General features: G+C 26.8%; 1 protein-coding gene across 1 annotated transcript; it reads left to right on the forward strand.

Moving 5' to 3' along the window:
• Positions 1-449: 449 nt before the first annotated feature.
• On the forward strand, positions 450-2,826 carry LOC109598411 (N-acetylglucosamine-6-phosphate deacetylase). Its single transcript, XM_049969624.1, has 6 exons — positions 450-787; positions 1,333-1,731; positions 1,791-1,879; positions 1,931-2,069; positions 2,327-2,503; positions 2,557-2,826. The coding sequence occupies exons 1-6, from the start codon at positions 589-591 to the stop codon at positions 2,736-2,738; spliced, it is 1,185 nt and encodes a 394-aa protein (XP_049825581.1). The 5' UTR covers positions 450-588; the 3' UTR covers positions 2,739-2,826.
• Positions 2,827-25,558: the final 22,732 nt, after the last annotated feature.

Here is a 25,558-nt window from a genome sequence, read left to right on the forward strand (position 1 = left end):
TTATTATTTTCAAAATTTCCCAATTTCTGTTTTGTTTTGTTTTAGTTTGTCTTTATTTAAAATAAGGAAATTATTTTTAATATTTTTTTGGTACATGTTTTTATTTATTTGAGTAGTAATTGTACATACGATGTATAATTCTTTAATTCATTTTTAATAATAATAAATATTTTTAGAGTCGTTATTAAATTTTAATTTTAATATAAAAACTAAATTTAATATACTTCATAATTTAATGATTTTTAAAAATAAATAAGCTGTGTATCTAATTAAGCATTTAAATAAATAAACAAATAACTGCATTTTACAAATACCACAATTTGAATAATTATGTACAAGAAAAAAACAACAAAGTTAAATAACATTAACAATCAGCTGATTGAATGTCTGATTAGACAACAAAACACGCGTAAACACAACCGATAAGATAATATGTTTATATCCAGGCCTTTCTAGGCCAACAAGTCCGATATCGATGCACTCGATAGCCTAACCTCAAACCGACAATAGTGGCCAATAAAAGATGTAACGTTTAATAATTTTTTTATTCAACCTAATTTAGCAGTTTAGTCAGACAAAATCGTTAGAATGTCGGGTGTTTTGATCCAGTTCGTGAACTGCAAGGTTTTGCGTCAGCACAAATTCATCAATGAAGATCTATGGGTGAGGGATGGGACGGTCATCGACCCCGAAAAGATTTTTTTCGACGAGCAAATCCAGGCAGATAAGAAAATTGATTGCGGCGGTGATTTTATCGTACCCGGATTTATTGAACTGCAGATCAATGGTAAATATTTTGGCGGATTTAAATGTAAACATTTTGATAAAGGAAATTTGTTTACTACTTTATTAACATAAGCTATTTGTTTAAAAGTCATGGAACATGAATTTATAGAAGTTATATTAATTTAACTTTTGATTATTTAAACGTTATAGCACATGAGTTTATAGAACTATAGTAATTTAACTTTATAGTGGTCTCCCACTATAATATTAATTATATAGTTATTAAAAGATTAGATTAATTTATAGTTTTCACAAGTATTACAACATTTGTTTAATATCTAAATGATTAGATCATAATTACATTAAATCATAGAAAATATAATTAATAATAAAGGTTAATTGTTCTTCTTCATCAAATTTCAGTTAAGGATATCAATATAATTGTTTGTCAAAAAACCATATTTTATTATAATTTAATTAATAAAAACACCAGATATCAAAAGTATTAGATTTACATTTGATTTCATTAAAAAAAAAATCCAGACACAATCTATAAAATATTTCCCCTTTGTAATTCATGTCAGATCAGAGGTCATCTGGTTTCAGGCGGATGGGGCCACGATTTCTCCATGGGCGACACCGAGGAGGCCTTGCGAGTCGTTTCGAAAGAATTATTGGCACACGGTGTAACTTCATATTGTCCGACGGTTGTGACGTCGCCCCCGTCCATCTACCATAAAGTTTTACCCCTCATTAAGAAAAGAAAGGGTGGTAAACATGGCGCAGCTATTTTGGGGGCCCACGTGGAAGGGCCGTTTATTAATAAGGAGAAGAAAGGGGCTCATCCTCCGCAGCACATTATACCGTTTGATAAAGGGATTGACTCGTTGGAGGAGGTTTATGGTAGTTTGGAGAATGTTTGTATAGTAACTTTGGCCCCGGAACATGAAAAATCGGATGAAGTTATTAAGAAACTGGTTAAAAAGGGCGTCGTTGTGTCTCTTGGTACTGATTTAACAAACCCTACAGTGTCTAATCTTCCTGTTAATGATAATATTTTTTAGGTCATTCCATGGCAAATCTGAGCGATGGAGAAGTCGCTGTGAACAATGGGGCCACGCTCGTAACGCACTTATTCAATGCCATGTTGCCAGTAAGTCTTTGAATGTAATGTAATTTTTGGTGTTAATTATTGTACTTTTAGTTCCATCACCGCGATCCTGGATTGGTAGGATTATTGTCTAGTAAAAATATTAGTGGGCACATTTTCTATGGCATAATTGCAGACAATATTCACACACATCCAGCTGCACAAAGAATTGCTTACAGGGTGTGTCCAGAAGGTACTACAATAAGCAACTTTATTTCACTTGATGTGTCTGATGTTCACTCTTAAACACTTCATTCACTACTAATCTTAACAACAGTTGAATCATTCTTAAACCATTTTAGTTATTGATAATGGAATAGGAAACAATGATTAATTCATAAGGTTGCATTATATATTCCCAATTTCTATAATGCAACTAAGGTGGTATTAAATAGTTAATAAAGCAGTGAAACAACCTATAAAATTAAATAATTAACAATAATATTTCAGGTCTTGTCTTGGTGACAGACGCAATTTCAGCTTTGGGCTTGGAAGAAGGTGAACACACAATAGGTCAACTGAAGCTGGAAGTCAGGAACAAAAGGGCTTTTATAGCTGGAACTGACACACTGTGCGGAAGTATTGCCTCCATGATTGAGTGCATTAAATTCTTCATTGAAGCTACTGGTAGCAAATTAATACAAAAACCAAAAAATGTGTTTTTATCATACTTTTTGCAGGCTGCAGTTACGAATACGCATTTGAGGCGGCCAGTTTGCATCCAGCCAAAGCGTTGAAAATTGAAGGGAAAAAAGGGACGTTAAATTATAATGCAGATGCTGATTTTGTAATTCTAGATTCTAAATTGAACCTTAAATCAACTTGGATTGGTGGCGAATGCGTCTATTCAAGTTCCCACTAGATTATACGTTTCTAAACCGTTATTTTTGTATACGCCGGTTTTAATTTTATTGGAAAAGGTTTCAAATAAAATATATATGATGAGTTTATTATTCGTAAAATATTTAATCAGAAACACAAAAATATTAGATTCAATACAGGTATTTTAGGATAGGTGTCGTAACAATTTGATATTTCTGTGTAATATGGGTTGCCTACATAACTAATATTATTATAATTGTTTTTGACAAATAAATAATAGAGATTATTCTGATTATGTGTATTTTTAAAAATACTAAAAAATAAATAAATAAAACAATTAGTTTTATATATAAATAAGAATATCTTTTACAGTTACAAAATTAATTAACATTACTTTAAATATTTGTTCTTAAGTAAAAATTTTAATAATATAATAGATTATACATAATAAAATATTACTGACAGAAAGAAACCTGTTTGAATTGGTCTACTTTAAAAAATAAATAATTAAATAAAATAACTTATATTTATCAAAACATTTTAAAAATATAAATTACAAAATATAAACTAAAATATGTCAAAAACAGAAGAAAATTTCTTATATCTGAAAACTAGATTTTTAACATTCTTCAAAATGATAAAAATTAAGAAAATTTTGTCAAAATGTAAAACATAAAAATTTCGAAAAATCAACAAGAAATAAATTTTAAAAGAAATAACGATAACGATATTTTTTTAAAATATAGAATATGTTTTAAACTAAAATTAATTATTATTAGTTATTGTGTATCTCTTGTAACTTATATCATTTTTGCTAATAAAGATAAGTCATTACAAGTTTATGAAATAAGAAACAACAAATTTCGAAAAATTCACTATTACTACACTTGAACGAATTTGATATAAAAAATATCATAGATATTAATTTTAAAAACAATATATTATATATATTATAATTTCTAATTATCAATCAATTATTGATTATATTTTATTTATATACCTTTTCATTATTTTTATTGATATATTAATTTATTATTTATTATCCTCTAGAGCATATATTAATTTTTTATTAACTTTATTTTCTTCATGTTAAGAAAATATGAGTTTATAAAATTTATAAAAAAAACATCTCAAACACATGTTGATTAATTTGTTTAGATTTATTAATATTAATATTTATTATGAAATTAATTTATTTTTCATTATTTTATAAATGGCTTGGTCAATCATTATTTATAGATCCGTATAGCTTTTATTTAAAATCTTTTTGAATAAATTGTTTTGTTTAAAATCATTATATTTTCAGAACAATTTATAATGTATTTATTAAGCTTGTCATGGACCAATAAAAAACAGAATTTAACTGGACAAAAGACCAAACAAGCTTGTGTAACTCGACAAAATACTAAAAATAACAATTATTATTTGTAACACGTGTATCCCAACGTGTCAAATTGTGGTGTTAATAATAAATTTTAATATAATAATAAATTTTAATATAAAAACAACAATGAACAGTAAAAGTAAATTTTTATACTGAAAAAACAGAACAAAATCAACAGTAAGCCGTTAATCGAGCTCGAAACGAGAACATTTTCATATTTACATGACAAATTGCACCTGTTTCCATAAACTCAGATAATGAAGTCATTCGTAAGGAGAAACGCGGAGCCTGAAGACGAAGTAATAACATTATTGTTGAACTCGAATACGTTTTATATCCGTTAATATTCAACTACTGGCCGAGTGTCCTGGTAATAATATAATGAGGAAGGGTAAATAAGATTTTAATGTTATCGGAGAATCCGTTCGGCCGTCGCGTTGCTTCACGGTTTGATAATCAAATTAGACTAAATCAAAAAGTATCGTGGGTGTTTAATTTCACCCCGGCGCAAGATTTACATTTTGTTTTCATTTCTTTTACACGTGTTGTACGACCTATCGATTATTGCAAATTCTGTTTTACATAAAAGTGAAAAATTACTTCATCCCCCTTCTTTGATTACGTGTGTGTGTGTCGAACAGAAAGAATACTAATCAGGGAGGCGGTTTAATATTCAAGACGTTCTGTGACATTGACAACGGAACTTCAAGTTTTGTAGATGAATTTTGGAATATACAGTATAAAATACATTAAATTGCCTCAGCATTATTGCGTTCACATCGCCATGTTTTGTATGTAAATCGTTGGGATTTATTCGAAATAATAGAACATCGGTTGATCTTGGTGGAAGGAATTAGTTTCATTATGTAGGAAGTTTAGTTAAATGAAATAAGTACAAAATGGATGTCTTTTTTAATGAGAAGAAACATTTAATCCTTAAGTTACTATTTGTTTTGTGATTAATATTTTAAATTACCCCTAAATTCAAAACCAAAAAAATAATAAAGTATGAATAAATTCTAAAATAATGTTAAGGCAATAAATATTTTTTGAGGTGTGTTAAATAATTTTAATGTCAAATTTAATTTCATAGTCAAGGAACCTTTAAAAAGAAAACTATAATATAATTAAAATCAACAAAATTAATGTAAAAAAAATAAAATTTTTAATTTAATATTATAAAATTTAAAAATTTGAACTTAAAAAGATAAAAATATTAAAATAGTCAATTCAAATTTATTATATTTTATAAAATTATAAATATTAAAAATAACCAATTAAATTAAATAAATAATTAAAATTATTAATTTAAAAGTATAAAATTTTAGAAATTAATTAAATAACAAAAAATAACCAATTGAATTGAAAAAAAAATAAAATTATTAATCTAAATTTATAAAAATTAGAATATTAGACTTCAAAAAGTAAAAATAACCAAAATAATAAGAAACCAATAAGGTCTATATAATTCAATATTTATAGTTTTTATTACAAATTTATCAAATATTCGGTGGAAATTAAACGTTTTATTATAGTAATTTTTAATAACAATCTAATATTAAATTTTATAAACATATTTTTATTGTATAAATATCATGAGGTCGGTAATTACTTTTTATATTTTTCAGGAAATCTGAAACGTTTTTAAAATTTACTATTCATATATCAACTTTTCAATTTTCTTATGACTATTACACTTCTTTAATATTTTTATAACAAATTAATTTATTTAGCTTAGAAGTTTTTTAAAATCAAAAATTGTTTTAATTTTGGAATTTTCAGATAGTTAACAAAAAATAAAAAAAATAAAATAAACAGTAAAATTAATAATTTACCAAATTTATCTAAAAAACTTTGGACAATTTTTTTTAAATTTGTTTCATTTATTTGTAATATAAAGCAGTTAAATAAAAATGGGAGTGATGTAAAGATAAAATTTTAAATAATTTTGATTAAATTTGTATTGATTCATTTTCTTTTTATTGATTTGTAATTAATTAATTTTGTTGCTGTGAAATAATTTTCCATTTTATTTCACATTATCTTTTCAAAATTACAATTTATAAAATTTAATCTTATATAAATATAAAAATAAAATATAATATAAATAAAATAAATAAATAAATAGTATGTTCACATTGTGAAAAAGAATAATGATACTGATAATGATAAATATTTAAAAAAGAACTACATTTGAAAAGAATTAAATTAAAGAAGATTAATATATTCTTAACTGTAAAGTGAAGCAGTTTTTCGAATTAATTTTTTCTATTACTTTACTATATTAAAAAATAAAATAAAAAATACTGACAAAAAATTGAATTTTTACTGATTTTGAAAACGTGTATAAATATTGTATGTGATAAATGATGAGAAAGCCATAATAAAATTTTTATAATACTTGTGAATATGTTATTTATGATGTTTATAATAATATTAAATAAGAAATATAACACAATGTGAGCTTGAAATCATAAAAAGACATAGATATTTTTGACTGTTGAATATATTCATTATGTACACCAGATTTGGGTTAACAACCTCAGTTGCACTCTCAGTCGTCAGAAAAACATCCCTGTCATCCACATTCCAGTTTGAGACATTAAAACTCTACTTCTAATTAGCTTTATAAAGACAGACGTGGTGCAACAGTTACACTTTAAAATATTCATTACGTGGACCAGTTTTCGGTTAACAACCCCAGTGGCAGTTACAGCCGTCGAAAAAACATCCTGGCATCCCCATTCCTGTTTGTGACATCAACAAAAGGAACAAAAAAATCATTAGAACTAGCTGATAGCCACAATTACAATTCTCTTTCGGTCCCCTCTCACACCTACATACGTTAACGTTGCACGGAAAAAAAGAAAAACTTCATCTCCCATTGGATTAGTCGGTTCCATCTCTGTCGTCGCGGCGCCATCAGGGAGATAACGACGCACGACGAACCGAGCCGAAATGCCCGTTAGGTTTGCGCTTTCCCAAAGATAAGCTCGAAATTTTCATTCAAGTGCGCGCCACATCGCAACACCGACTCGGTTATCCGGGTACGTAAACAAACGCATCCTGAGTTACAACAGCTGTTAAAGGTTCGCATACGAGATTTAGATGTAAATGCGTCAGTAGAAACCACCAAATTCACACGTAAGTCCGCCTACTTAAACCGATTTGGATCTGTTGAACTTTTTTGACTACTTTAACGATAATTTTTCGAAAAACGTTTCAACATATGCGTGACAATTATCGAGATTGTTTTGCTGCTAAATTTCAGAAATTATTTGTTGGGCGGAAAATGCTATAGTGCAAAGTAATTGCGGTGTTTTTTTTTTTTGTTTAATGGTGTTATTTAATTTATGTCATTTTTATCAGGTTTTATCTAGATAATTTTTGGAGCGCTTTTATGGGAATAACGCATATGTGGAGAAATTATCCGTGAATTTATCTATTGTTCAAGTGGTTAAAATCGTTTTTGTATTCGTTAATCATTAATCAATGATTTTTGGAAAATATTCGTCAATTAGTCAAACATTTTTAGTTTAGAGGTGTTTTAAAAATAATTAATTTTCAAATAAATAAATATTTATGAAATTAAAGAACTTTAATAGTTGCACTGTTTCATCTTGGTATTTTATATTTAATACATATTTATTAAGTTAATTATGGGTTGCGAAATAAGATAATCAGTTAACATTTACCTTTGACATTTTTAATGGACTGCTAAAATTAAATTTAATACTAATTTAATATTAACTTAAGTAGATTGTTGTGGTTGATAAATGATTTATATATTTTATTTTACATTATAATTCAACATTTATTGTTTTTATTTTCAATTTTATCGAATGTTGGTAGAAATTAAAAGTCAATTTTTATTTTTACAAAATGTATGCGAATTAACAATAATTTAAATTGTTATAAACATATTTTTCACACTTATAAATATAATAATTTTGAATTAATTTTGGATTTTTATATCTTTTAAATTAAGTAAAACAAATTAAGTCAGGTGTAATTTTTGATTTTATGCTCACTTGCTTCGTTAAAACATTTTTATAACAAATTAATCATTTTGTAGTTTGGGGATGATTTAAAAACAAGGAACAATCAATTTTGTGATTGTTGAATTTTGAAATAGCTTATAAAAAGGAAGTATAAACAATAAAATTAACAATCTATAAAATGTTCTTATTTAAAAAACACAATTCTTAATAACAAAAAAAAAATGGAAGCGACGCAAATTCAAAATTTAATTTGGTAATATTTCATTTTATTTGTACTATTTAAAACACGAATAACTAAGTATTTTGATATTTACGTTAAAATATGACTATTAAGTTAAATATAGTCATGAATAAAAATTTTATATTATTTATAAATTTTATTTTACAATTTTTATTTTACATTTTTAATGGTCTATATATTTCAATTTTTATAGTTTTTATTACAAATTTATCAAATATTCGGTGGAAATTAAACGTTTTATTATAGTAATATTCAATAACAATCTAATATTAAGTTTTATAAACATATTTTTATTGTATAAATATCATGTTGGTAATTATTTTTTATATTTTTCAGGAAATCTGAAACGTTTTTAAAATTTACTATTCATATATCAACTTTTCAAGTTAAATAAAAATGGAGGTGATGTAAATATAAAATTTTAAATAATTTTGATTAAATTTGTATTGTTTCATTTTGTTTAATTTTAATTACCTTAATTTAAATTGTTATAAATATTTTTTTAATATAAATACTAATTTCAAAGAGCTATCAAACAACAATAAAATTAACAATTTAATAAATTTTTATAATTAAAAAAAATTGTCTTAACATTTTTTCCTATTGTGTGTAGTTTACAACAATATTCGGCATGAAAAAGGTGATGAAAGTTAATAGTATAATAAATTTGTGAATTTTCTATTAATTTGTATTGCATCAGTTTCTATTCATTGATTTGTAATAATTTAAAAACGAATATGTGCTTTGACATTTTAAATTTAAATTAAGTTAATTATAGAGTGTTGTATATGCATACCTATTTTATATTACCATACATTTTTCTTTGACATTTCATTGTAATTTGATATTTAAAGGTTTTTAATTCTATCAAAAATGCGGTGGAAATTAAAGGTGAATTTTTATAACAGTTCAATTGTTATAAACACAATTTAATTTTCATTTACATTTTCCAGTAGAAATTAAATTGAATGTAGAATGCTGTAAATTTTGAATCATTCTTCATAAATTCGTTTCATTTTATCTCTATTAATAATTTAAACACAGAATGTGTATTTTAATGTTTTAAATTTAATCATAGGGAAACCAAAATTTAATATAATGTTTACAAAGTTATTGAGTTGACTGTTGTGGTTGACATTTGACATTTACAGTTTTTAATATAGTTTTATCTAAAAATTCGATATAAATCAAGGGTAGTTTATAACAATTTAAATTGTTTTATGTATATTATTATGATTATCACATATAAATATAATATAATATAATTTTATATTTTTTATTCTATACAAAATTATTTTTTAATTTTAAGGTGTTTTAAAAATAAAGGAATATTTTAATTTTCAGACTAAATAAATATAAACACTAAAGTTTTCATATTAAGAAATTAGAAATTATTTTATTTTAAAAATTTTTACTATTGTTTATAATATACAACAATTTCCACCATCAAAATAAAAGTGGGGAGTCATGTTATTTTTAAATTGTGTTTTATAAATTTATATTATTTCCTGTTATTTGTTTGATTTATAATATTTAAAACACGAATATGTACTTTGATATTTCCAATTTAATACACTTTTATCATGTTAAATATAGAGTGTTGGGGATGCGAAATTTTATTTTACATTTTTACTAGACATTTTTAATGGACTACGGTAATCTAATATTTGGAGTTTTTAATCTAGCTTTACAAAAAATTCGATGGAAATTCAAGTTTAATTTTTATTGCAGTAACTCAATCTAAACTTACATTAAATATAAATATTTTGTAGTAGTAATTATTTTTAATGATTTTGACATGAATAGAAAAGCTCAAGTTGACTTTATAACTTAAGGTTTTATGTATCCTTTTCGTGGGTTTTACCTTATTCAAACTTTTCACGATAAATATTTAATTTTAATTTCTATACAAAATGAAAATTTACTCCGAAGTTTTAGTAAAAATATTAAACTTAAGAATTTGGAATATTGCTTAGTTTACAGTGGTAGTGTTAATCAGACAATATAATTTAAAAAATGGCGAATGCGCATAATTACAATTTAAAATTTAAACATTACAATTTAGTTAATTTATTGTAAATTCATCCATTATCCAGTATTAAAATTATGTCAATAATCAACACTTGTATTTTTAAAATCAATTTATATATCTGAATATAGACTTGTTCAAAATTGGTGAATGCCCTGCTTTGGCTACAAATATTTTCCTGAAGATTTATGTAAACTGTTACTAATCTAATATCCAACGGAATTCCAATTACAATTTAATCTGATTTATAACTTGCGACATAAAATGTTACTTGTTGAATTTACCTAATTGCATTAATACAATATTCTCCGGTCGAGTTCTTTATTACAGCATTGATATATTTAGTAATAGGTAAATATTTTTCCTGTCTTATAAAATATTTGTTTACATTATAGAGATTTAATTTAATTAAACTCATTTGAATAAAATGTTGATAATGTCTTTGCATATTGAGGGGGACTTTTAGTATAATTATGCAGTAAACCAGCAATAATGCAGCGTAATTCTAGAACATAATGTGTAGGACATTCTCGACAAAGGACATTGGATTTGCATAATTTAACTTCCTCTGGGGTGTAAATCAATATTTGTCTTGGACTTAATTAATTAACATGTTAACATGTCCAAATAACCACAGAGTATACTCAGATTTTGTTCTATGATAATTCAAAGTGTTTATAATATTTCAAAATATATTTTTAATTCATATTCATTTTCTAAATCGTTTGGATTAATAATATATCTTTATAAAGAACTAATATTCGTATGAGGAATAGAGATCAAAGTACTCTTCAAGGATATCTCAATTTATAACATAAGAATTCAAATAAAAATGATATGAAATCGGATCTTATGAATATATGGAAAATATTTGATTTGGTTCAGCATAAATGTACATCTTTTCCAATTTTATTTACATATAGTAGTAGCCATAATAATACCTGTAATGATTATTGTTGTGTTTACAATGTTCATTCTAATTTTATTCCTTAAAATATTGCGTACTTTTTTACTTTTCAATGGACAAAAATATATACTTTTTACTTTATGGTCTTTCGTTGCTCTTTGTGAAAATAAGTCAATTATTTAATAGTGAACTTTTCCTTGTTATAATTATTTAATCATTTGTCGAAATGAGAAAAATTATAATTCAGCGTTATCCAGACCGAAACAAAAAGAGATGGCTAATTAAAAAATTTAGAGAAATTGGTCAAATGGTAGCCACGAAAAAAATTGTCCGTGGTTGAAAAATTTGAAAGAATAACTAAGGAAAATCTATGAATATTTATTGAAAAAAATACAATGTTATTATGGAAATAATTAAATATAACAAAATTTTAAAATTGTTCGAGTTTAACAATAATAGTAAATTAAAATTTTAATAGTTTACGTTAAAATGAAAGAGTTATGCTATGGCTTTTATAATGCCCACTACTGTACATTTTAAAATTAAATAATGCTTATTATCAATTAAGTTTAAGATATACTGCTATAATCCAATTATATATAATTTGTAACTTGAACTAGAGTAGTTAAGTGAACATTAATTAAATCTAAATACACAAATAAATGTTTGCATTTCAAATTAATTGGAGTTCTTTAAATAATTAATTGAATCCGCCGATGAAGACAAAATAATTTATTCAATTTACACATTTCTGGCACCATATTTTAATTAGTAAAATAGTAAAAACCATTTTCAATTTAGTAAATTAACAATAAAACCTCTTTGACTTTAAATTGATCCGGTCTATATTAAGAGACCAACTTTCCGAACTAATGACAAACTTAAATTAAGTTTACAACTAAATTCGCAACGCCAACAATTTAAGAACTCGTAGTTTTAATAATTTCATCCATTTATATTGATTTGGTGTTGCGAGGAAAAATGGTTTGTATTCATTTATTAAGATAAAACTTCATGTTTATGTAGAAGGAAAAAAGTTCTAATCAAAAGTTAAATTAAGTTTAATACATTTCATAAATATTTGCATACGTCTCGCAAACCTCACTCGAAATTTTAATTCGACACACCCAAAACAGTTTTTCTCATTACCTGATTGTCACTATTAATGAACGTTTTGTTGTTTTGACCGAAACAACGGAAACGATGGATTGTAAAAAAATTGATGAGACAACTGAAAATTTGATATTTATCTCTCATGAAATCTGAAACGCTTTTTACAAATCGAAAACATATACATATCACGTAACACTGCCCTTTTTCTTGATTACAATTAATATCGGTTTACAAGTGGGTATTGATTGTGGAAATTGTGCGGGCACCGGAGTGATTTTCGTCGAAAGATTGCTTCCGAAACTGGTGAAATTAAATTAATACGTCGCCGTATTTAGATATATGGGTTCCACTTGATAATCAATATTTACTATACGAAGTTTAAACGAGTTTCAAACGTGTACAATTCTAAATGGGCGCAACAGAATAAATATAGAGTTTAAATCCGATTAAAATTCAATTCATTATTAGCACATTCAATGGCAAAGTGACTGAATTTCCACATGTGAATTAAAAATTGTAATCTAATACTAAACACACCGTAGTTCAAAGGCTTTAATTGAATTGTCAGGAAAAGGCTTTGCATGGAAAAGTTGGTTCAAAATGAATTTTTAGTAATAATGAAAATCGATTTTGTTCAGTAACTTTTATATAAATCAATCTTTTGAGTGAAATTACTAATTTAAATAATTTTTAAATGTTATAAATTTATATGAACTAAAATATAAAATTAGGAAATTTATATTAATTTACAATTTGACTTAAAATTATTGTTCAGAAAGAAATATAAAACTCCAAATTGTGCTAAATACCAAGAATGTTACTGTAAATGTAAAAAAAACTAAATAATAAAGAACGTAAATCATATAATTAAAAAGAAAAATGCGAAAATTTCATGAAAGGAATTGAATCCACAATGTGGTTTACCAAGAGCCAATTTAATGGTAAAAGTTAATCTAGAAGGATAGAAGTTTCAGTGCTTTTTAAAGTAATTAATCTTGAGGAGATATTAAAGGTAAATTGTTGTTCGCAAAAGCATGCATGACCCTCATTATATTCAACAAAGGAGCGATATGGAAGCAATATTAAATTACTAAAACTTCCTGGAACATATTCAAAATGTTACAATGCAATTTATTAACCAGATAATCAGCATTTCCAGACTAATTAGTTTATAAACTAATTATAATTGTTTCTTTATTAAATTGTCAGTTGCACTAATTTAACAAAACCAGCTCATCGAGAAGGCTTTAACAGTTTAATTTATTTCACCTAAAAGGAAAGCACAATTTATTAAAGTAATATTTGATTGAAATGAAGGAATACAAAACATTACTTTTGGGTCCAATTTGACATTTGCTTCGACCGAAAAAAACCTTGAAAAAGGTCCGGTAAGTGAGGGCGTAAAAGAAATACTTTGGAAGTTACGACAATCCCGGTGGAAATTGTCTAAAGTTGAAGGTACAATGCTTTAAAACATTCAGTGTCTGTTTTAAAGTAAAATGTCACACTTTAATATGTGTTTCACTCTTATATTTCAGATTTAAGCTAACACCCCTTTATGTTAATTCTTATAAAAATACATTTTATTAGTCACTTTTGTGCCTTGTATTTAAAAGCAACACCTAAAGCTGCTACATAATAAATCCAAATAATAATCTCCCAGGACAAGCTTCAGATAGAAAAGTGTAAATTAATTTTAATATGGATTTCTTGAAAAAACTCATTTTAAACCAAAACTCATTTATGTAATTTCCGACCTAACCTTTAAATGTAATTTTCCTGATAAAAACTGGTAATTCCCAGTTCAATAAAATGTTTAATTTTTGTTTTAAAGTAAGCCCTTTAATGTATATCTCACTATTTGTGTGTCAAGTTTTAGTTTAAAAGGATATTTTCTATATTAGTTTCAATGAATTTCAATGAAAATATAGTTTATTACACATATATTTTCATTGAAATAAAAATCAAAACTTAAAGCTACTGTAAAATAAATACAAATAAAAATCTCCCAGAACTGGCTTCAAATAGAAAGTTTTAAGATAGTTTAATCTGGATTTCTTGAATCATTTTCAAGGAAAGTACATTTGAGTCATTTACGATCTGGCTGTTGTCTAATTTAATTTTTTTGATTTAAAACAATGTCCAGTACAATGCTGTAGAATGTTTTAAAGTAATGTGTCAGAATTTAATGAATGTCTCATATTTTATGCTTAAATTTAGAAGAATTTTATATTATCTGTATTTGTATTAAAAACACATTTTATTATCGACATATATCCATCGAAAAAATCAAAACTTAAAGCTAAAATAAATTCAAATAAAGATCTCGCAAAACAGACTTCAGATTGATGTTAAATTAAATTTAATCCGTATTTCTTTAAAAAGCTTGTTCAACGAAAACTCATTTGCGTCGTTTCCGACTTTACAATTCAATAAAATTTCCTTACTTTAAAATATTCTAAATACAATGCTTTAGAGTATTCTATCCCTATTTTAAAGTGTTACTTAATGGATGTGTCAATGTCTTATTGTATATCAAAATTAGGAGGAAATTATTATTTTGTAATAAAAAATAAACCCTATTAGCAATTTCCTAGAGTAGGTTTGAAAAAGCTCATTAACAACGAAAACTTATTTAAGTCACTTCCGTCCTGACTCTTCAATATAATTTCCTTGGCTTAAAACTATTCCCAGCACGATGCTTTAAAATGTCTAATCTCTGTCAAATTTCAAAGTTTAACAGGATATTATTTTGTATTAATTATTATAAAAAATCAGTTTAATTTTCATACATGTTCTTTCAAATAAAAATCAAAAGTTAAAGCTTCCGCAAAATAAATCCAAAAAAAACGTCCCAGAACTGGTTTCAAATAGAAGATTTTAAGTTAGTTTTAATCCGGATTTCTTGGAAAAGCTCATTTTCGTCGAAAACTCATTTGAGTCATTTCCGACCTGAGTCTTCAACATAATTTCCCCGGTTCGAAACAATTCCCAGCGGTGGTTTCAATGAAGGAAACGTAGTGCATGTGTTTGCGGCGACGGCGGCGGCGTCTCGAACATGAAACATTGCAATTTTAAAACGCGTCACACTTAAAATCTCACAGCGGACATATTTTGCGAAAGAGCACGTCTCGCGTATGTTTCGCTTCGTACGATTTCCTTTGGGAATGCGACTTCACGTTTGGTGGTAATTCCTTTATATTGAACAAAATCTTGTTTGTTGCACCACACATTTCTGAGGATTAATCTCGTCCCTTTAAATATTTAAAAAAAAAACGGATTTATTAACAAAAAATATACGGTAGAAACCATAATTATCGTCAACTGAAATTAGAGCCAACCTGGAGGAAATGGGATTTGCTGAAATTAGTTCAAGAACTGTGAGAAGATAATTAGTGAATGATTCTTCATTTGACCTCAGACCTACAAAGAAAACAATTCTTTCTACTAAAAATATGGTTAAGTTAAATTTTGACTTGTCTAGGATCACATTCACTGCACCACAGAATGAGAACGAACAGGTCTAAATTTAATTTATAAAAAAAAATTATGGTTAAAACTACACAAAATTTTGTTATATCCACATAGAAACATTGTGGCCTTTATTTATGCTTTAAGGATGCTTTATTTCTTCCGGAGTAGGTTTCCTTAGACTGATTTATGAACAGGAATATATTAAACAACAATTTGCTTCCATAAATTGAAGGAGCGATAATCTTAATAATTGTATTTCAACATAAAGAGAATCTCAACCACAAATCCAAAATTGTGACGGATTGGTTAACAATCTAGAGAATCAATATTATGTCCTATTCGAATCTATAAAAACATGAGAGATCAAGTTCGATAAATTCGACATAAAAATATTACTAATTTAAATGAATTTAACTTCAAGAAACTTGAAGGAGTTTATTTCATGATATGGGTCAAAATTATAATACAAAAAGAATATTGTTAATGTAAAATAACAGATTTAATCATTAAAAATATATGTATATATTATTATATTTAACATTTTATAGAAGGAGAATATAGTGATATTTATAATACAGTATAAATGTAATAATATGTAATAATTATGGCTAAAACAAAAAATTTGTTTACAATAATTTATTAACACAACACAACAATTAGTAAGTCAACTCTTAAACTTATTTGCATTGTGAAGAATAAAGTAACAAAAGGAGTAAAACAATTATTCCTTGATTTATAATTAATGTGATGTCGACAATTTCACGTCACAACCTAGCTACGTAAGTTGGAGATTATCTTCCAGAATGAGGGTACAAAGTGGAGCAACCGGGTTCAAATAAAACCCTAGTTGCAAATTTCTTGTTGTAAAGTTTCGTCTCTAAAAGTAGAATTACAAATACCCAGTGTGTTTTTGGAATTATTCAATCTAACGACTGTTTTGTTTCTTACCTTTTCTGATGGTAAAAATAGAACTGGATGAAACATCCAATTTATATTTCCTAATTTGTTACGAAGTGAAACTGGTGGAAGTATTTGATTAGCACTGGAAATTTGGAGCTCATGTGCGAATTTATGTAGATTTATGCAAAATTTGAACACACGAAATCAGCTTTTAGCTTCCCATTTTATAAATAAAAATAATAATTTTGATGCAGTTAATGATACAGTAGTGGTCGTTATTATAGTAACTTTTTAAAATGTTAAATTTTGTTGCCATAACTTTTTTATTAAACGTGGACTCTTAAAATAATATTAATTTACTTTATTTTATACAGTAGTAAAAAATTTGATACCAATTGATAATATAATATGGATTTAATATAAGTTTTTGAAACTCCGGAAACGATTGACTTGTTTAGACGTTATTATGGTAAATACTATAATTATTTTAACAATTTAACTTCGTTCAAATATTTGTAATAAGTAAAAGACCGCTAGTGAAAAATTGATTTAAATCCACAGACACCTTAAACTAAAAAGTTGCTTGTAAATTGTGGTCACTACTGTATTTATTTTTTAGTGTACATTTTTATTTATTTACAAATATATATATATATATATATATATATATATATATATATATATATATATATATATATATATATATATATATATATATATATATATATATAAGGGGAAATCGCCCCACAAGTCAATAATGAATGTTTGTGCCAGGAGTAAAACAAAGTCGTAAAGCCTTTTAAAAAGTTCTAAAAAATTTTACAACCACCAGTAAAACATCGGGAGTGCAAAGTTATCGATTCCCGTCCATTAAATTTATGATCCTCCATCACACCATTGTAAAACTAATAATATGTATTCATTCGATTTACGTAGAAAAGAATAAACACTCACGAATTCATCTGGCATTAATTAAATATCGGACACAAGTGGCGTGGCAAAGGAGCATAATGGTGAAACCCTATTTGTGGCATTAAGGAGCCGTACCGCAACAATTAAATAGAACTGGGGGTCTAATTGTATTTGTGCATTGATCGCCTGGGAAATTATAAAATAACATCGATGTTTTGAGTTGTTTTATTTCGCACGGAAACCTATAAATCGTAATAAATAACGTTAAACGAATCGCCGTTTTCTTGGATGTGTTTTAAGTGTTTCTTTGAGGAAACATTGTTCTTATGTTTGTTTAACTGATTAAAATTGTAAAATAAACAATGGTTGATGGTCCAAAATACACAAAGAAAATATTTATTAATAGATTTCTTTCTGTCAGATTAATACAAGATTTAAAATAATATAAAATATGTATAGAGTTTTTAATATAAACAAAATAACTTTTTAATTTTATTTTATATAATCAAACACAATTTGCAGTAACATGAAATATGCAACAAAAGTAGTTTTTGGGTTTTCAGTAAATAAAATATTTTAAAATATATAACAGTATTTTAAAAATTCATTTGACTTTTTTAATTGTCTTAAAATTTAATGAACTTTTCTTATTTCAATGTGGTTTACGTGTTTCTTTACAAATCTTATTTTTAATAAATTAAATGTTGCAGTAGGTTCGTTAGAAAGGACACTTTTCATTTCATCGGGTACAGTAAAACTGGACCTTTTGAGTCTATTTAATGTTTCTTATCTTTAAAGATCTTTTCTTGCTTTAGCATTTTATATATTTAATCAAGGACAAAAGCACTGTACTGAAGCTTCAACAGATTTGTAATTATTTTAATTACACTGTAACTAATTAATAATTTCTTAAAGTCATATATTTATGAAATATTATTTACTTGACAAATTTAATCAATATTTTTTATAAATAGAATGTTTCACATAATACGTTATTAAAACCTACGTTTCTTAGGAAAACCAGTTCCTTTCCTTCTGGTAAATTAAAACTAGACAATTTCTTTTCGAGGTTATTTAATATTTCTTATCTTAAAAGATACAAAGTCACTCCGATTTTATTTTAAGAAGGTTTTTATATATTTAATCAAGGATAAAAGCGTTGTACTGAAACCTCATTAGGTTCGCAATTATCTTGGTTGCACTGCAATAAAGTAAATAGCAAAGGGCACGTTGGTTGAACTTGAAACTTAATTTACGTACCTGTGCAGATTTATCGTAACTATTTAATTTTTATCGATTAACATACCTTTTATATATTTAATAATTGTAGTTGTTATCTATAAATTAGCTAGTAAGTACATTTTTTATGTATATTTGATATAAAATATTGCCTTTATATGTGTATGTCATAAATATTTCCATCCTACTAAGTTTCGTTCATATTTTACATGTAGGTTAGGTCAGCAACGTTTTACATTTAATGTTTTATGACATACTTAAAATTCACTTAAGTTGTACTTCCAACTTAGATCAATACATTACTCTTTATTTTATAGGTACACAGTTTAACATTAAATAATTCAACTGCATCACTATTTCATGAATTATTTGTCGAATAAGCAAACAAAAACGTTCATTAGTAAAGTTTAAATACCATTAAATAAAAATTGGAATAAAAGTTTCCTGGTTATCTGAGAGCTAATTATAGTTTGTCGAATTAATAGCCAAGATGAGAAGATAAAGTGTGTGCAATTCGTTGTTTTGTTTAATTATTTGAATGGGAAGTTCAAGACGTTAACGAGAGTTTCAAGTTTAACTTGCCAACTGATTTAAGTGAGGTACATAACTTGATAAAACTGTTTTTATTTTGTAATATATACACACATCGTAATTAAATCTTTTGTACTACTAAGCTTAATGTTTCGCTTAATATTAAAAAAATATACGCATATTTCACAGCTTAAACAATAACAACATCTCATAAAACATTTTAAACTGTAAAGCTGTAAATATTTCGCAAATGCAATTTTATATTGTAAACGATCCTTTCAGAAAATTTCATTTAGTTTTTAATGCCGATGCAATATTCATTATCTATTTTATTTTCAGTGACACAGAAAGTAGAACGCATTCAGTGTCAGTTTTAATTAATTTTGTACAGAAAATTCAGACAAAAATATTATTTAGTAAACAATATTGAGTTCAACATGTCAAAATTCTCTATATATCACTAATCTTTGATGACAGTGTTACAATGTGAGAGGAAGCACTGAGACTGTTAAGAAGAAAATCTGAAATATAGATGTTAAGATGTCTTATTTATTCTGAAAACCATTGGTTAGTAACAAAGCAAACTCCAATTTCTATGTCAATAAAGTTGAATTTGACAAAACAAAATGTGTAATCTTTTACTAAAAATGACCTCTGTTCCATATCTGTTCTAATTTTTTATGACATTGTTACAAATAGAATTTCTGAAAGATGTTACGAAACGTTTCTACATTTTTCTGAAAACCTAATTGATAGTAATTTCATCCTCCATCTTTCAGAAAATGATGACCAGCACGGTCATCGTGGTGGCGGTGTGCACGGGTGCGGTCCTCGCCGTCGCCGTCACCATAGTGTTCTTGCGCTACCTGCGAAACAAACGCCGCATCGCCGAATACCACGACCTGGACAAAAAACCATTCCTGCTGAAAACGGAGTCGATCAAGAAGAAGTCGTTGTGCGTGTTACCGAAAGAGGTGAGTAACGAGCTAGTAAAATCCACTTGTTAGTTCCCCAACGTCGTAGGGAAACCCACGCCTTAAATTCGAGCATCGGATAAAATCAAAGCGGCGAATAAACAACGTTATTTCGCCGTCGCCAAAGAGAGGACGCGATAATTTTCTCCCGAACGAATATAAATAACCGAATTCAAGTACTTTTTACGATGATGTGATCACGATGGGGATGTTTTTGGACCTTGTACAAAAATAACATCACAATCGGTTAGGTTTAATTCCGCACATCGATCGAATAATTATCCCAATTATGCACTGATGTGTTCACCTATTTGTCAATCGACCATAAATCTGTTTCAACCTCGGAGCCCAAAGCCAATTTGACGCGTAACGGTCATTACAGAGATTAATTGTCTATTTACGACAATTACAGGAGATGATAATGATCTTTCAGACTTCAACTTAAAATCGTCGCTTTCAAGTGTTTTATTTGAAATTCGTATTGCTTTAATGAAGTGTCGTCCGTTAATTAATTTGCCAGTTTAATTAACCCGATTGGAGTTCTGGACCGTATTGTCTAAGAGCTATTGTTGTTTTTTTTGGTAATTCACTTTATTGATCCGATTTTAGGTGACGGTGTGCTCTTAGATAAGATTTTGTTTTTAAATGTCAATTAGTCGGGCGATACAAAAACAGGCTTATCTAGGTTTTAACATGGATATGAAAAATAACATAATCTAGAGATTAATCACATTAATTAACGTTTTCTCTTATTAATAAATTGAATTAAAATAACATTGTTGATATTAAGTTATTAAATATTTGTTTAAATCACATTAAAAAACGATTATTTATTGTTGAAATACATTAAAAAATAATTTTGAAAAAAATTTAAACTCAATAGAGTATCCTGCAACACGGATATGTAAATTACAAAATAGATTCCTGTAAAAAAGTTGTGTAACCGGTAGCTTGGAAACTGCGGCAACAGATGGCGCACTACGTCAACAGTTTTCTGTACGTCGAACTGAAAAATTACAGTTAACTTTAACCTTTTAAATCGAACAGTGTCTCTGTGGACTATGGATTTTTTTACCGCTGGTAAATCAATTAAGGGATGATTTAATTTCGGCGTTGGATTTGGTTGGAATTTCGAGATTCTATTCACATCTGGATACCTGGAAATGTTTTTGTAATTTAATTGAAGTTTCAAATTTGTACATTAATCAGAGACAACGCGTTCAATTATGAGTAATAATTTCTACAATACAATTTGTTTAAATGTACATAATATTTGTTGCATAATTGTTTCCATCTCTAATTGCATGCAATTTAATTTATTATTTTATGCAAAGTTTCAAAGCTATCTCGTAACTACAGTTTCAATTTTAATGAAACTTTCATTATGAAAGTTTGTCTCTGCATTAATGTGGTTTTGACTTACTGTTAGTGAACTTGAACTTGGATATTTGGCTTCTTTTTAATATAATTTGCAAAATTTTGTATAATTAAATATGCGAGTAATATAATAACTTCACCGGAGCATTCTATTACCCGACATTAAAGTTACCCCGTACGCTAGCCATTCGCAATAATGTCCAAATTGTTAATTAAAACCGCACCGTTGGTAACTGAACGTACGAGACAACGGCATTGTAGGATTTAATTAGTCGCACGGATTGATTTAAATGTCCCTTCCAAAGGAAATATCGGATGCAATTAATGCTGGCCAGTTCAGATATCATAAAGCATTCGAATTGCAACTTTATGTACGCCGACATTTTCCATAAATACTATGATCGATATTACCCGTGAAAATTTCAACTTTGACATTAAATGCATCGCGGCTTCCGACGGCGGCAATATTTTCCATCACAATTGCGCGTTGATCCGATTCAATTCGGGCGGAAATGACATCAATGTTTTCTTCGTCGCCGCATTATCTTAATTCCGCGTTTCTATTTACGAAAGTTTTATTGTTTGGTTGGCGTTTCTGCATAAATTTCATTAGGAAATTTTTATCAAATTAGAAAGGTCAAGAGTCAAATATTTTTACTTTGTCCCAGTTATTTTTATTTTTGTTTCTCTGATTTGTCGAAGATTGCATTAAAAAATGTCAAGGTTTATCTTCGGTGCGGGTTTTGATTTAATGCGGAAGCTTTCAACTGCTGAATCGAATCGATTTGTCTTGTTTATATTTTGATCCAGGTATTTACATTTTAGACTGTAGTAGACATATTTGTCGAAAAATATTATAAAAATGGTAAAGTATATCTTCAGAATTGTTTTGAGTAATGTGGAAGTTTTGTGTTATAATATTCTTTGCTGAAAAGTTTTTTTTTTGTGTCGTTGTTGTTATATTTTCAATGAATTTTATTTGAAATTTCAGTGGAATTATTATTCGAAAACTAAAATATAAATAAGTATAACTAAACAAAACATTTGAACAACATATATTATAGTAGAAAGCTTCTAAGATACATCAAGCATCATTAAAGATATACTTTGGCATTTTTCAATTATTGTTAATAAATATTATTAAAGAAACTAAAATATAAATAAATGGGTAAAAGTAAAAGTATTAACAAATTATTCTATAGTTTATAAAATTTCTGATGAAATTTTCTGAAAACTGAGTATGACTAAACAAAAAACTTTTCAACAAAAAATATTATAGAAGAAAGCTTCTACGTTAAATTAAGCAACATTGAATATATACTTTGGCATTTTTGAATAACTTTTGATAAATAATGTTAAAAAAACTAAAAAAGAAATAAATGAGCGAAATTAAAAATATTAACAAAACTCTTGGCATTTATAATTTAAAAAAATTCTAATGAAATTTTGTGGAAACTCTGAGTATAACTGCACAAAAAGACATTGAAGATATACTTTGGCATTTTTCAATAATTTTTGATAAATATTGTTAAAGAAACTAAAATTTATATAAAATTTATAATGAAATTATTTGGAAATTCTGTGTACAACTAAACAAAAAAATTTTTCATCAGAAAATATTATAGTAGAAAGCTTCCACGTTACGTCAAACAACAGTGAAGAGATATCTACATCTAAAAATACTTTGGCAATTTTACAATAATTTTAATAATAATCGATAGAAAGTTTTATCCCCTATAAAATGCCAAGTGCCTGTTGACATTTTTACTTTTAGTTTCCCTACAGTCTTTATTAAAGTTTAATTTTTATTTTTACTAAAACAATTTAGTTTTAAACAAAACATAGAATAAAGAAAGCTGTCTCATTCAAGAACAAATTGACCAGAGATAAGTTAATAAAACAAACCAATAAACTTTAGCAATGAAAGTTCCATCGAAATTAAAAAAGTAGTTATAAGAATAAATGTAGGAAACTTTTCAAGTTCCTGCGAAACAAATCGAATTTATTGCAAATGCGAAACCGAAAACATTCAATATAGGACTGAAATAATATTTTAATATTGAAACAAATTCTACTGGGAAACTATGTAATATTAAAACATTCTTAGTGAATGGCATATTTTTAAATTTATCAATTGGAATTAATTCGAAATTATTTAACTTTTATTTTTATGGTCAAAGGAATATTTTTACTTGAATATATACACATTTTTGTTTGAATAAAAATAAAAGTTTGAAAAGAATTTTACAGATATTCTTTGTATAAATTTGTATTTTCTTAAATGTTTTTAATACAAAGTTAAATGTTTTAAAATTGTTTCCATTTTAATAGAAACATATAAAATAATGATTCCACCTTAAATTAAATTAAATTCCCTCAATTATCCATTCGATGATTTGTTTAAAATTTTATAATTATTGGAAAACAGATATTAATAATATTAGTCAAAAGCACGGTGTACTAAATAAATTCGTTGTATGTAATTAAAACATTGTTTAGTAAATTTCTTTCAAACTTTTTTAAGAGGAACAAAATTCTTTGGAACAAATTTCTTTTGAGCAACGTTCCTAATACCTTCCTATCTATATAACACACTTATTAACAAATACTTTTAATAATAACAAAGATACTTTAGGTAAATAAAATGATCGAGACATGAGTTTCCTGGAAAAAGGTCTTAGATAGCTTTACTTTGGATCAAAATACGAAACACCTTCGTTTTCCTTCAATATTCCCTCAGTAAATCCCCCGAATAGATTCACGTCGAAAAATATAAAAACAATTGGTCGTCGAATAACGACCGTTCTATATTCAAATAATTTTTGCGGGATTCCGTAAGGGGTGGGCCCCTTTATTAAATATCGATTATCCGATGTTGTTCCGAACTGCCATTTATCAATTAATGCCGACTAATCGTCTTTCTGGCCGTTTTAAAATGTAAACAAATTCGAATCGAAATAATACACACAACCGCTCCGGGCATCGTCGCAATTTAATGTCAGGGTTGAAGTGTTCGAAGGGCGAATCAATACGGGCATGTTTAATGTCTTTGGGAATAATTCGTTTGGCTCTGGAACATTGCAAACAATTCGATAACGACAGCGTAACGGGCGGTGTAAGAACGCGACACTGGGACAAAGTGAATTTTATATTTTTAGAAATGGGGGGATGGACATCTGAGAGGTTTGATGCTGCGGACGCACGTGACCGTTTGCGTAGATTGCACGCAAATTGTGCGAGTCGAACCACGCTGAATGTTTTAAAAACATGATTTAAACGTCGGACATGTGACCGCAAAACACATGCAAAAACATCGACAGAATTTAACATACGTATGTTTTGTTTGCTTCTGACACAATTTTGTTTTCCTATTCACTGTGAATCCCGGTAACAGAATTTAACATACGCATGTTATGTCTGTTACTGACAATTTGTTCTTTTCACCATGAATGCAGAACTATTAATTGTTTTGAATATTGTGAGGTAAATATATTATGAATACACAATATAATGAATTTCAACAAAAACAATAAGTTGTGTACACTTGTACCATATATTGAAAATAAATAATTTATATTCAATATATTTAGTATTATTTAGAAGTATTTAGTAATATGGTAGGTTAAAAATTTTAATAGATTATTATAAATATTCCGCAGTATCTTTAGTGTTGTTTAAAGTATGCAGAAGATTTGTGCTGTATTTTTTTTCTTTAAAAAACTTATAGTATAGTTTAAAAATAAATAATTTATTTATTGTTGTAATTTCAAAATGTTAC

The sequence above is a fragment of the Aethina tumida genome, chromosome 7 (genome assembly GCF_024364675.1).
Source record: "Aethina tumida isolate Nest 87 chromosome 7, icAetTumi1.1, whole genome shotgun sequence".
Taxonomy (NCBI): Eukaryota; Metazoa; Arthropoda; class Insecta; order Coleoptera; family Nitidulidae; genus Aethina; species Aethina tumida.